The sequence below is a fragment of the Oenanthe melanoleuca genome, chromosome 4, assembly GCF_029582105.1.
Source record: "Oenanthe melanoleuca isolate GR-GAL-2019-014 chromosome 4, OMel1.0, whole genome shotgun sequence".
NCBI classification, from domain to species: domain Eukaryota; kingdom Metazoa; phylum Chordata; class Aves; order Passeriformes; family Muscicapidae; genus Oenanthe; species Oenanthe melanoleuca.
The window spans coordinates 9,195,171-9,210,174 of record NC_079337.1 but is presented as its reverse complement, the minus strand read 5'-3'; the positions used below and the strand labels follow the sequence as shown (position 1 = coordinate 9,210,174).

General features: G+C 40.7%; 1 protein-coding gene across 1 annotated transcript in view; it reads left to right on the top strand.

Annotated features, from left to right (window-relative positions):
* The window catches only part of SLC7A11 (solute carrier family 7 member 11), a 56,026-nt gene that overhangs the window by 27,439 nt on the left and 13,583 nt on the right, over positions 1-15,004 (top strand). Inside the window, exon 7 of the mRNA XM_056489625.1 lies at positions 14,334-14,457. Coding sequence (XP_056345600.1) covers positions 14,334-14,457 — 124 coding nt within the window. The remainder of the gene's footprint in view (positions 1-14,333; positions 14,458-15,004) is intronic.

The following is a 15,004-nucleotide window of genomic DNA, read 5'->3' as shown; positions in this document are numbered from 1 at the left end:
CCTCCCCCTGTGTGGAGCATCTCACAATGGGTTGGTGTGATTTTATCAGTCATGCAGTGGGACTCAATGGCCCATTAGCTGAAAATATCCCCCTGGAGGCAGGATGGCTCATGGAAGAGATAAAGAGCACTGCACCACCTGATTTTAACAACAGGTAATAGAATACATACTTTTGGTTACATTTTACATTGTAATCTAAAGCAGCTCTCCATCCCACCCCCCAGGAGATGTGCCATAAATGCCCTGACCTGAACATTCTCTTGGTTCTGCTGGTAAAAAATGTGATTGAGTCACATGTGATACAGGCAAATGATTCAAGAGTTGCAACTTGCTTGTGGACCCCAATTAGGGTCTGTCTGTGATAGGGTTTGTTTGGGATCACTGAATTCACAAAATATTTCCAACCAGAAGAAGAAATGAAACTGTGTTTTTAACCATGTTAGCAGCTTGAGCTAGAAATGGGGAAAGAATGGAATTGGAGATGGTGTCCCAAACTAAAATCCAAATAATTGGTTTCTTTGTCTTTTTATTAACTTCAATTACAATGAACTGGATTTTTGGATTTGATAATGTGAGTTATCCTGTAATCTTGTAGTGAAGACATTTCTTTGCCCCTGTAATTTCTGAGAGCTTCAACATTGTAGATACCATCTATAACATAATTAACTGAGGATGCAGATTCAGGCCTTCTGTTCTTATTTTCCCTATTCTTGGCCATTGAACACAAATTCCCCCTGCCACACCTGAGTGTCCCCTGCCCCATGGGTGCATTGGGTCCTGCTTTAGCAGCAGGGCTGTGTCACAAGAGAGGGAATAGAGAGCACAGCTGGACAGCACAGTGTGCTTTCTCCAGTTTGGAGGGAGCCAGATGTCTGCAGAGAACACTGCAAATCCCCTGCCTTGCCTTTGACAGATGCACTGTGTGTCTGAGCAGTGCTCTGAACTCACCAGAGCAATAGATGCAGGAGACAGAGGGTCTGTGGAGATGGCTCAGTGCATGAATTCAGCTGTCATCTGCTGATCACAGGCAGAAAAGGCTTCAGCAGCAGGGACAGCAAAAGGGCTGTAGGTTTCCCTGGGCACTATTCCTCTTCCTTTCCTCTGAGACAGGCAGGGACAGCCACTGTGTGTGCCTGCTGCTCTCCAGAGGCTGCATGTTTTCTCATGCATCTAGTTAGGGACTGACCTAGTGGATGCTGTCACAGTCTACAATGTTCAGGGATGTGTACATGACACACATTCAACACATATTATCAGATATTTTTATTTACTTTTCCTTTTCCCGTGTGTGGTTGCTTGCTTTTTCCTTTTTTTTTTTTTTTTTTTTTAAATTTTTTTTTTTTTTTTTTTTTTTTTTTTTTTGGTGTGTGTGTGTTTATATCACTTCTAAGTCCCATGATGAAATTCAACACCATGAGAGAGATGACCCTGGGGTGCTGTATCTTTCTCATTAGCAGCTGCTTTCTAAACCCCAATTTAGCATTTGAATTGGTTCAGTTGTCTTCAGGTCTTTCCATCTCCTACTTCCACTTCATTATCTTTCTATTTTATGTAAAAAAAAAAAAAAAAGGAAACTGGTGCTCTGTTTAGAAATTGACTGCAGTGAAGAGCTTCCTGTGGCAGGGTTTAAACTGATGTGTCAGTCAATATGTGTAAATCAGAAAAGAGACTGATGTAATCTATTGTGTCTGTAAAGATTTCAAAGATGTACCTTGATCATTAATTAAGACAATAAGGATGTCTTATAAAACTGCAGCTGAGAAGACTAATAATTCACTATCAAATGAAGCAAGGCAAGGCCACTTGCATAATTGCCTGTTCTAACATTTATATTCCTTGTATAAAATACTCCTACTCACATTAAAGTTGAGCTGGAGGCCATGCAAATATTCAGGACTAGGCAATTCAGTTTTCACACTTAAACTTTGAGAGCACACTAAAGAAACACTGCACTTGTCTTTTTCTATGCATTTGTTTGATTTTTATAGATTGAGTTATTATTTCATACAGAGTTATAGCACAGAACTGCCATGGGTGTTGGAGAAGAGTGAGTGGGAAAATGGCAGAATAAAAATGAATGCTATAGATGCAAGGTTAGATACAGTAGTGCTGTGCTGGGTTTTATCTGTGGATATGTGTGTTGAAATTAATAGTGCTGCCTCTGCTCCTTTACCCCTAATTGTCTGATTCTAACTCCTTTTATGTCTCAAAAATGTAATAAGGATAGTGCCAAGACATTAGTCAGAAATCAGAAAGGCAGTCAGCTACCTGAAAAATCAAATCTATCCAGCAAACATAGGTGGAGGAGGGAAGGAAAAAGATAGATTGGAGGGCAGAGAGTGTAATACCATACTGCCATATAGCAGGACATGGTTTATAGCATATATAAATATAGTTAGCAGTGGTTCTGTTCTGAGTGTGCTGCTGGGAGGGAGGATGGTAAAGCAGGGTGGATGTGCTGCCTGAGGGATTGTCCCCTCCAAGGCAGCATGGACACCAAGGCAATGCTTCAGAAGCCATTGCTTTGATATGTTTGTTTCAGCTTATGTAGACTCTGTGGCTTAAGATAAAAGAACCAACTTGAAATGAAAATGACTGGATAAATTCCCTCACAATTCTGGAGACAACTGAAACTTTTTGAAGATTATTTGTTAGAACTATTTGATAATCTAAAAGTGTATCATTGGGGCAGGATCCTACTGCAGGAGAGGTGGGTGAGGAAGGTTCACTGGATGAGTGGGCATGCAGATGCCTGGGCTGCTGTGATGCATGTCCTTATTTCTTTTTTTTTTTTTTTATCCAGGGCCAGTGGAGAAAGGGGGTCTGGATTAATCTCGTCTGAGGGGATGAGGGTTGAGCAAACTGGTGAAGGGGAAGCTGTCCCTTTCCATGGCAGAGGGCTGGAATTAGGTGGTCTTTAAGGTCCCTTCCAAGCAGAACTACTGTATGATTTCAGAAATTTGATTTTTACAAGTGGCTGCTTTCATTAATTTATTGGTGACAGTGGAAGGTGCCATGGCTGGGTGTGGGTGAGGCTTTGCTTGCAGTGTACACAGGAGGGACAAATCTACATTTGAGGGAAGAACCCTCAAACAGGTTTTGCTCTGCCAAGCCTGTGGCACCTCTTTTGAGGAAGCAGAGCCCAGGGAGCCCAGCTGGAGCTTCCCATCCTTCTCCAGGATGCAGAAGGTGTGTCCTGGGCAGCAGGACTGTGGCTGGCAGCTGCAGAGGATCCTGCAGCCTCTGTTCCATGGAGCTTTGGTGTCCAGGGTGTCAGGATGTGACAAACCCACGTGCTGGCCCTGTCTGTGCCACTGCACAGCAGGTTGCTCCTTCCCAGCCCTCGTGGCTCATTTTGTTTGCCAACGTGATAACCTGCTGAGTGTAAGGTTTGTTTTCTCTCCTGTTGGTGGTTTTGCTTTTTTTGTTTTTTAAAGTCATATCTGTTTGTTTATGTGAATCATGGTTACTGTGAATCAGCTCTCCTAAGGAAGTAAAACAAATGTTTGCCCACAGTCTCTCTGGGTAGCTGGAAATATTGTAATCTGCTTTACAGGCAGGGTAATGAAATGTAACACAAAACATTGTAATATTCGAAGTTTCCATTGCCCTGGATTTTCCTTAATTTTCACCAGCTGAAACACATGCAAACCTGTTCTATTTCTGTTTTCCTGAGGGACATAGCAGTACCTGTACAGAAGGGTGGCAGTATCCTTTTTATGGGGAACCTGAGCAGCTCAGCAAAATATTCATGGTGGGAATAAAAATCCCTTGCAGACTGGTGTTCTGCTGTAGAGCAGAGTGTATTTTACTGGAGAGATGATGGGTTTCTCAGGGCTGAGCCACACTGAAGGTTCCATTAGACATTTTTCATTTTCTTTTGGTGGTTCCTAAGCAGGAGGCCTGACTGAAATTATTGAAAAGAGATGGGCAGCAGTGTGTTAGGGGTAGATAGAAAAATGAATGGATTCACTAGGGTGACAAGTCCAGCTGAGGTGGGTCAGAACAGTCACTGCAGCTGCACCTTGCATCTCTTGTCCCAGGGGTGCTGCACTCTTTGTGAAATCAAGCATTTTTTTTTAGAATTTCTAGTGTGGGTGCTTCTCTGCTTTGTAGGCAAACCTCTCACAGATTTTCTCTTTAAAACTGGAACCTGGCTTTGTCTGATATTTGAGCTCTTATTACTGTGTTTACCAAAGGCATTAGCTCTTGTGGAGGTGACTCAGAGCACTCACCCTAATGTTTTGGTCTGAGATTTAAATCTGTGTTTCAAATAGCAGTGAAATCTCACTGCAAACCCCGGTCAAAACCATGAAATTCCTTATAAAATTGTATGTCAGCCTTTTCTCATGGCAGTGTTAGGTATAGAAAAAGAGGTCTCACACCATTTATCCTGGTATTTCTGAAAGCAAGGCAACCCCACTACCCATGGTTAGTTATGTAGGGCAGTGACAGCCACTTCAATTTACAGTGCAATTTTGTGATCTGTATGTGGTGCATCCTCTCCTGGAGCCAGAAGGGGATGACCCTTTTCTGCCACTTTTTATTTCCTTTTCTCTTTAATGCTGGGCCTCAAAAATGAGGAAGAGCAGGGTGCTATACCAGCACATGCAGAATCTTGGTTGCCATTAGCAGCAAAACTTTTATTGGAGCACCATTAGGCTGATGCTGGCTGGCACCATCTGACAGAGGTGGTGAGATGAATGTCAGAGAAAGTAAGACAGCATTTCTTACTGGGATAAGATACAAAATCAGAGAATAAAATAAAATACAAACAAAGCAATGGGCAGCAGAAACTGCAAGGGCTGTGTGCTGTTTATTGCAGTCATGCAGATCAGATTGGAGTTTTATAATGCACAAAGAGTCATTAACACGTGCCATGCCACCATGAGTAGTTATTATTTAGAGCAGCACAGTCAAAATTCCAATAGCAATGGTATTAGCACACACAAGAGAAGGAATGTGTTCCATTTAGTTCAGCCAGCACAATAACTTACCCTGGCACAGTCCTTTTGTATGAGACATTAAATGGTATTCTCTTGTCTGATTGTTCATCTTTAATCAGTAGTGAGATTGCTGGCTTGTGTTTAAGATATGTAATAGTCATATCAAAATGAGACAATTTGGCTTTGCTCATTTTTCCTGTGGATGAACACATCCTTTCTGGTGTTACAGCAGAATTTCCATCAGAGGAGCAATGATCTTAGCTAGTGAATGCTAAGATTCTTATACTCCCCTGCATACCCCTTCCCTGCATGGTGGCTGCTTTATGTGAGTGCTTATGGGTGTGCAGATGTTCTGGGAGCAGATTCTGGTCACTTAGAGTGTACTTACATGTTGATATTTGGCTGTGAATATCTTGGAATTTTAAACACAGAGTGATATTTTATTTATGGAGTGACTATTGCTAACTGAGTGACCATTAGAGTTTTTAGTCATTTAAATTACAGTACAGTCTATATCCATGAAATGTAAGCCAAGAGGATTTATATGAGATTATGAACACTCCAAGGGTGCTGTGAAGTGAATAATCTGCATTTCACAAGTTGCAGTGCTATGGTTTATTATGTCAATCCTCATTCACTTGTAACACTTGCTGTTGAACAAGTGCTGTTATTTGCATCTTCACCTTGTCATTATGTTTTGTTTATTGTGAAAAAGTGGACTATATAATAACATTATTTAATTTTTTGAAGTATGGTGGAATGGAAAATCCCTTACAAGAATAGTTTTGATACCATAATTTGAAAGGATCTAACAGCAATTTAGAGACCACTTCCACAGACCATGAGAATGGATAATGAATAGGAGCACTCTGATATGACAAGAGGTTTAACTTCTTTGTGGGGATATTTTAAAGGAAAGAAAATTTACATTCATCCAACACTGTAAAGGAATGACAGGCACTTCTAGTTTGTCATTTCTGTTTATTAAAGGAAAAAACAGCTGCTAAGCAAAACCAGATAAAAGTCAAGATTTATCCACAAGGAGCATAGAAGACCATGAAATTCCTTTTCCTTGGGCAAAACTCCCAGTAGAGAATAAGCTGCTTGTGAGTCTAAGGAAGAAATATTTCAATAGATGTGAAAATAATCAGAAATGCTTTAGGATTCTTGCTTGGTGGTTGTGAAAGCCATGAGGAGAGACTTTTTCTTAGTTGCAGGCTATCCCAGACATGAGTAGATCCAAGCTGTAGGCCACCTCACCTTGGTGTTAAATGTGGGCAAAGTCACAATTCTATACTAGAATGACCCTGGAGCTCAGTGAATTACATGTTTTCTCTTCTTTTAAGAATATAATTTTGCCCACAGAGGCCCAAATGTTGCCATTTGCTTTATGCTTATTTTGGTTACTGAAAAAATGTCTTGCAAGCAGTATTGCTAAACTAACACACAATTTTGTTGATGCTATGGGTCAGGATAAGAGATAGTGTGGTAAATTCTGTATAAACCCTCATTATCACTTTCATTTGAAGATTTTAGCATGGAAGAGTAGGGCATTTTTGAGAGAGGGTACACTGGACAATGTGCAATTGCAAAGATGAGTCAGGCTTAAAATCCTGAGGCTCATTGCTTATACTGTCCAAGATAATTGAAATAGTATAATAAGTCTGGCTATTTCATGTCACTACCAGCTGCAGGGAACTTGATTTGCAGCAGATTTTCAGGATTAACTCTCTAAGGTTATGTTTAAGGTTATGTTTAAGATTCCTCAGTTTAAACACAGAAAATGGAAACCTCAGCCTTACTCATAATTTTGAAAATTGTGCATATTTTGCTTCATGATATCACTTCATCAAAAAAGAGAAGGATAAGCTTTTCTCCTATGCCTGTGATTGTAGTTTCATCATTATTATGAAGGTTTAGTGAGAGAGGATTTCAGCTTCCTATTTCCTTACTCAAAGCACAGAAGGCAATAAAATAGAAAGAATTGATATTCCCATTTGAACTCCATTCAAGTGCTTCCAGTTACTGTGTGCTGCAAAGGCATATTTGAGCTCACATTTGGAGTTTTTTGGATTCCTGTTCTCTGTCAGAACTCCTACAGAGTTATTTCAGTGTGCTGTATGGGCTGCCCATATCTGTAGGCAGTCTGCTGGGCTTAGCAAGACCATAATTTCTCTGCTTTCTGCAGAGAAAACAAATTTATCTGCCAGATAGCACCTTCATGGCAGTGCAGTATTGCTAAGGCATCTCCTTATAATTTCATTTACACCTTTTTGTACCTTTAAAAATGCTAATGCTTTAAGGCACCTGCAGTTACCATTTTTCTTGTTTTGAATTCTTTCAGAAGAAGAGCCTGTCTTGGTAAATGATATTTCAGTTTCCATGGTGCTCCATGTTACAAATTGCTGCTCTTTTCATCACCAAACGCTGCAATTTTCATTCATGCTGAAATATCAATGGTAACACACAGCAGCAAATTGTTCCTTTATGATCCTTGGCATTGTGGAAACTCTCCTGCTCAAAATTAAATGTCAAGGAATTTAGCAAGTATGAAAAATCTGGCTCCATTTATGCACATACAGAGACATATTCTCTTCCCTCTGTGCACTGTGCACCTAAGCATTTACCTTCCTTTATTACTGTAAGGAGTCATTAATATGCTACCAGTGATGCTTCCCAAAAAAGTCCAGATTTTAGAGGGCTTGAGGGGGTAGCATTCCTTCCTGTACCTTCCCCTGGAACTGGGTGAGGTGTTCTGTAGTCAGGCTACTTGTTGCTAGGCTGTGAGCTTGAGCAGCTCATTTTGGGCATGACAGCAGCCTTGCCATTCTGCTCCCTTGCATTACTCAAGGTGCTGCTCTGTCACTTGCCCTGGCCCAAATTAGGAGCATATATCATCAGTGTAGGCAGTAGAATTACACCCAGACCAAGGCAGGGCTCTGCTCCCACCCCAGCAAACACTGAGGTTCTGTGACAGGCAGCACAGTTTTCAGTGGGATCCCTTTCACAACCCTGTAATCTCTCTCCCTGGCCATGGCACTGTTATGCAGCACATGATGGCTTAGGTTTCTCAGCTACGTGGCGTGATCAGCACATCTCCCAGATCAGGTTCCCTTGTTTATAATTCTAAATATCTCTCTCTCCCCCACTGCCAGCTGCTGTCAGTGGTCCATCTTCCCCAAGAAAAGTAATCCTGTCTGAAGAAAGAAGATGCTGTTCATAAATCAGGTGCTCAGGGAATTAAAAATTTCAAACTCCCACGAGAGCCTGCTGTAATAAATTAAACTACTTTTAATGCACAATTACTTTACTTCCTCCCTTTAACATTTATTTGAGTCCGGCAATGAGGTATGTGCTGATATGGAGCAGTTAAGAGGAAGTTAGACCCACTATCACATGGTAAATAAAGCAGCTTGGAGGAAGTGCTTTGGATTGTGCCTCTGCCCCTTTCCCCTTCATTTCCATACAGGCAGAGATTTTGTTTTTTCAACCCTGTGTCAGCTTTGTTGTTATGACTTCCTTTTCTCCAAGCAAGCACTGTGGTTTACTAGTGCTTCTCACTATAATCTACACTACTGGCTGTACTGGGAGCACTTCCAACAAACAGACCTCAGAAGGAAATAAAATGCTGGAGCTTTTTGAGAGAGCAGAGGTGCTCCTTTCATCTTCTGGCTGGGAGAGGGCTGGACAATAAAGGTAAAACCTGAGATTTTGTCCCTCTGGTGGAAAAGGTCACAAACTTCCTCGAGGACATTAAGGTTTCCCACAAATGAAATAAAAGGAGGGTGATGTTAAATGATGATGTAAGACAGAAACATAGAAGTCATTCATCAAACTCAGGAGTGACAATATATTTGTATTTGAATCCTCTGAATTTAGGCTATGCTGCTTTTTAAAAAGCAAGCTTTTGTGAGAGTGGCAGATGAACTTTTAACTACAGGTCAAACCTAAGCCTCACTTTTATTGCAATACACTAAATAAATAACCATTGTCTACTGGGCATCTTCACCACCATTTCAGGTTCTGAAATGCAAAATGCAGATCCTTTGCTAGAGATCCTGCATTTTCCAGGCACTTGGCTGTTCTCTGGTGAAGCCTCCCAGACTCTAAGGATAAGCACACTTTAGATCCTAGGGTAGGTCTAGCTCCCTGCAGGTGTGACTATAACAATAGGAAAAAAAAGCAAGCTCCTTGGGACTTTCAGGTTCTCAGGAGGGGTGTAACTTGGGGTTAAGTTACAGTGCAAAATAAAAGCCACATTTGATTATTCACATGTCTTTGGAAACAGTTGTAAACTTTATACACTAAGTTTGCAGCTGAGGTAACATGGAGATGTTGAACACTGGCACTTGGTGTACTTATGGAAATAGAGCTGACTGAGAAATCACAGGGAGTGATAAATGTTTTATGTTTCAAGTCTGTGTTCCCTTTTAAAGAGATTTTAAAAATTAGCCCCCATAGTAGCTCTGTGTGCTGCCTCTTGTGCTCAGTTTCTGGTTCCTGACAGTGCTCACATGCCTGCTGGACAAGAAATGGCTAAGCAGAGACAGAGAGACTAATATTTAGTGCTGTAATCTCAAAAGTCCTTTGTGTATTTAGCTGTCATCTTTGATACCTGCTGTGTTGGCATGGTTTTCTTTGGAAATGCCAGTAGTGCTATCCACTCCATGCAAAATGATTCAGGGTCCTGCTTGACCATGAGGAGTGTCTCTGGCTGGTAGTCCCAGTTTCAGAGTAATCCATTCTGCTCTTCTAAGAAGAGCATTCTGCTTCATAAAAGGTGTTGACTTGACAGGGTGGGTCTTGGGCCATGATATAAATGAGCATTCTGGTCAGATCTGGCTTGACAACCTCAGTTTGTACACAAAGACATCATAGCCAACTTTAAATCTCTATTAAAATAAAGCAGATCCCCTTGTGAGCATAACAACTATTCCCAGTTTCTCAAGGGCTGTGGACAGATTTGCTCCTTGAGACTTGACTTGGGAGGGTTTGCCTGAAAGATGTTTCATGGAAAAGAGTGTTACCCTGTGCAATTAATACCCAAGTCTTAAAACAAGGCAGTATTTATGCTAATTAGTTTTTGAGGAAAACCTGTTGGAAATAATCTGAGAAGTTAATAAAATTTCCTGCCTTTTGCAGGGCACTGATAAAACAGTATCACCCTTTAAATTCAGTTAGTCATGGAAGACCCTGTTTATGAACTGTAAGCAATTATAATCTGAACCAGTGAAGTCAAACACTGAGCAGAAAATAAGTAATTAGCACACCAGAAGCTCTTTTCTTCTCTTGCTAGGTGGTAGAAGGCAAGAAGGCTTTTAAATGCAGACTGACTCTTCACTCTTTTATCCCAGTGTCATGCTGCTGTGTCTCTGAAGTAAGAGATGTGGAATCAAAGCATGGAAATGAATAAGGGGAGCCCTTTAAAACTCACTCCAGCAGTAGCATCCAGGGAGCATGTGGTGGTGTAAATGAGAGTGCAGCTTAATGACTGGGCTTTCCTTTCTTTCATTCCTCCTCAAAATCAAAAAGAGATCACAGGACGACAAAGGGCAGTTATGTAATTGAATATTGTCTAAGCTGCAAGCCCACAGACTGCAAGTTCCTCTGATCTGGAACATAAGGATGGAACATATTGGGAGGAAGTGAAGGGAAGAGATGATTTGCTGATGGGAATCTTCACTTCAATAAACAAAATAATAATAGCTTGTCACTGAAGTCAGCAGTTGCTGAGACACTGGTTAGCATGCAGAAATATGTGGATTGGAGAGGTGCTGGGATGATTCCCATCCCTTTTGTCTCTCTATTCCTTGCTTTGATTCAGTCCTGGGAGGTGACCTCCTCTGAAGTCTTACATCTGCCTTTTCTCCTAGCAGATGGGTGAGATTGTAGTTTTTTCACCTGTTGAGGGCTGTTTGATCCCTTCAGTGAATGTGTTGTGTTGTAGGCTGCTTTTTACATGAAAAATGTGTCAGGGATAAGTGAGTTTATATCAAATTGTGCTGCTTGCTGTCCAGGATTTGGGATTGCCACAGCTCATGGAATGACTGCCTGGGAATGGTGAGACAGTTTGGACTGTGGAACACAGCCCTTACTAAAGCAAGCCTGTGTGTATTCTAGTCTTGCACTAAAGCCCTGGGAATATTAAATTACTCTTGCCACTTTTGTGGGTTTTTTAATTTTAATTTTTTTTCCCAGTGTCAGATTATTTGGATAAATTTGCTCTTGTGATAAATTTGCTCTTTCTCTGCCAAGCTTTGGTGCTATGGGAAGTACAGTGGATGATTAGATTTTTTTTTTTTTTTTAAGAGTGCCAAAATCTAGAAAAAGTTCAATTGACCACTCTGAGATCTTTATCAGTAGGATGAGATTTGTGTTCTCTTCTAAGATTTTTTTCCAAAGAAATGTCCTACTGATATGGTCAAGTTACCCATCAAAAGTCTTAGCTTTAATGAATCAAAATCTTTAAAAAAATAAAATATTTTTTCTTGAATTTTCTCTCTCTAATCCAAAAGTCTCAGCTAGCTGTGAGGCAGCTGTGAATTTGTTTTTACATCAGAAATGTGGCTTATTGATATTGTGGGCACCCTGTGCTGTGTGTGATTCATAGAATGCAGAAGTGAAAAGGTGGAAACTGCATCAAAAAAGGCAATTTAATGGAGAATAGGACCTAGGTATGATTTTTCTTATTTAGAGACAAGATTTGGAAGTCTGGAGAATATCTAAAATATTCCAAGAAAATTGGTACAGTGATCCTCCAGGGAAAGGAGGTAGTTTTTATTGCTAATGGCATTGCAGCTTTAATTCTAGCATGGAGACTGTAGTTCACAGCAGAGTCTGATAACGGGATCCTGTTGCAAATTGGGAGCTGTCTCTTAAATTGGATGGATAGGAAAGACACAAAGCCCTCACTCAGTGTTTTTGCATATGGTTCCTACTTGTCTGCCTGTGTTTTCAGGAGATCTGAGGGCCAGGTGTGAATCTGAGCAGAGGTGTCAGTGAGAAATGAGCCACACTGCATTGCTCATCCCTGAAATCTCGAAATTGGCCTTTTATTTCTGCCTAAATCTGTCACAGGCAGCAGTGGGTAATAAGCAGCACTTGGAAGGGTTGTGCAGGCACACCACAGCCCTCTGAAATCTCACTCCTGCCAGGAGACAAAAGGCAGTGCAGCCTGAGCTCTTGTTTCCTCCAAGAGCAGGGAACTGGGAGCTTAGAAGGCACAGCATCCCTCATGCTGCTCCAGGCACTGGCTTATGATGTGCAGGTTTTTTAATGAATAGTGCTTCCTGACTAGTTCTGGCTTGTTTAGGGATTTTATTCTTCTGAGGTGTTTTTTTTTTTTGTTTTTTTTTTTTTGTTTTTTTTTTTTTTTTTTTTTTTTTGTTTGGTTTTGTTTGGTTTTGTTTTGTTTTTGTTTGTTTGTTTTTTTGTTGGTGTTACTATCCAAAGCAGAACTTCCAGTGCTAAGATAATGGTCATGCTTGGAAGCATGATTATTCACACCACACCCTCCTACCCCCCAAGTTTTGAATTTTGTTTTCTCAGAAATTAAACTGGGATTGAAATTAGATGTGAATATAAGGTGCTTAGTAAGAGTTAGAACTAACAAAGATAATCTGTTGAGTTTAGAGATGTGCTTTCAGTCATTTAAATGGTATTTGTGAAAAAAAAATCCAAATTTGCTATATTTTGCTAAAACCACTCTTTTTAAGGTTGGAGTCAGGGCTCACTTTTCCAAAAGCTTGGTTGGTGAAGCATTAATCTGTGATGCAGAAAATATAGATAAAATACCTGCTCTGAGAGGCTTTAAACCCATGTATCCCCACCTTGAATCAGATGCTAAGAGGATTGAATTCAATTTACACTCAGGTCAGGAAAGCAGCTTAGCTCAACTGATTGCAATATATCTGACAATTGACTCACAAACCCCATTTTGGCATATTTTACCACCACATAGAGCTGCAGTATTTCTTGTGTCCATAACTGCAGGTTTTACAGGTCAACACATGTATCCTGGGCTCTTTTCTCTAGTCCTTGCTGTCACCTTCTCCACCAACATCCTGAAAGTTGACTGGCTTCCCTTTTTCCATTTTTTTCACCTGAGATGTGTGCATGGGGTAGCTGTGGCTTAGTGCAGTGTCACGATTTCTGCCCAGATTTGGTGTTACATTACTGGCACGATCCTCTTACCTACCTGTGTGTCTGGGTTAATGGGAGCACTTGACACCATGGATTCTGAGGTGGGCAAGAGTGCAACAATGATACTACCCTGCTTTATTTATTTATAAATACATTTATTTATTCAGTCTCAGGTTAGAGCTTGTTTTCAGCTCTATACTGAGGTGAAGGATCTATTGGAGAAATAAGGTAGTGAAGAAGATCCTTAAATTCTTATCTGACTGTGTTTCTTTGAGAAAAACATCAGAAAGAATGGTTTTCAACATGCCTTTTCCTTTGAGGTGATTAAAATAGTCCTCTAGAAACGTGCTTGTGATTCTGGAATACCAGAATTCCCAGTTCTGCCTTGCCTTTCTTCCACCTCTCAGCCCTCCTCAGAGGGACCATAGGTACCATCACTCTCAGCCTTGGAACTAAAAGTTAATTTCAGATCTGAGTTTTTTCTTGGTGTGATGTAGATATCAATAATATTATGTGGAAAGAGACCAAAGTGACACTTGAGGCATCTGGGTTTTTCTCCTGACTCAAACATTTGCTTGCAGTGTGGCCTTGGACAAATTCACAGTGCCTCTGTTCCTCTTTTTAAAAACAGAAATAATTCTGCTTTTCTGACTAGAAGGACATGCTGTATAAAAGTTTGGCATTATATTTGTTGGTTATTCTGTCTTTTAGCTAGGGTGGCATGGGAGTTGTACTTTTCAGTACCATTTGTGCTGTGCTAAATTTGCAAATTTGTGCTGTTTCCATTTCTGTGCCATATTCTGCTCTAGTGTTCCCCTGAATAGTGCGAGAGATCACTGGGATGTGTGTAAAGGAAGAAATGCACCCAGGAGGAAAGGGCAGAATTTTGCATGCTGGATGTTTTGGTATCCAGGGGAAGATGTCAAACACCTCTGGGTGTTTGAGTTCAGCTTGCAGTCAGTCTGAGTAGGGAACTTAAATGGGAAGCACAGGGGCCACAACCTCCTTGGTGTCCCCAGAAAATTCCTCCCCCAAATGGTTTCTCACCTCTTCATTGTAAACCTATTTCCTTCCTCTAGAGTGTTTTGTTTATTCCTTTTTTTTACTGGTGGCTTCTACTGATGGTATTTTGGGATCACCAAATGTGCACTCACCATCATTAGTGGGTTCTTCTCATGTTATTTGTTTCATGTTCAGGGATTAGCAACCAGATTGCAAAGTAATGAGCTGCCTTGTGTATTTCAGAAACATACCCCTGGCAATATGCATTTCAATGATTATCGTCACAGTTGGCTATGTGTTAACAAACGTGGCTTATTTCACTACAATCAGTGCTGGGGAATTGCTGCTTTCAAAAGCTGTAGCAGTGGTAAGTTACAAAAGAAAAATACAAAGATCTTCCTGCTGCAGTTATGTTTGTTGATTTTATTCTTATTTTCAGGGGGGGAAAAGATTGGGTGGACACATCCCATCAGGTTTTAGTTTGGCAGCACTTATTAGCATCCCTGTGAAATTTGATTTTTGACTGACAATGGGATTGCACTTCAGGCTCTCAGTAGCATTTATAATGTAATATTGGACTGTATTTATTTACCTCTTATAGCAAAGTCAGTAGGACTTAAATTTCATAGCCAAGTACATGTTTGGGAAATTCAGAGCTAGATTGTTAGCTCAGCTCCTGGGAAGCAGGAATTACAGATATTTATGGAAGAGAGAGCTCTGAGCTATTTGTGTGGCAGAATAACTTTGTCTCTGCACAATGTTTGTCCTGAGTATTTGGGAAGGGGCTTGCTGTGAATACTGGAGCTCATTTGGGAAGCAGTTGCAAGGCAACCTGGCTAGGAAATACTGCTTTGATTGTTCTTGCTGAATTGTGGTGATGACATTGATTTTTATATTTATTGTATCTGACTCAC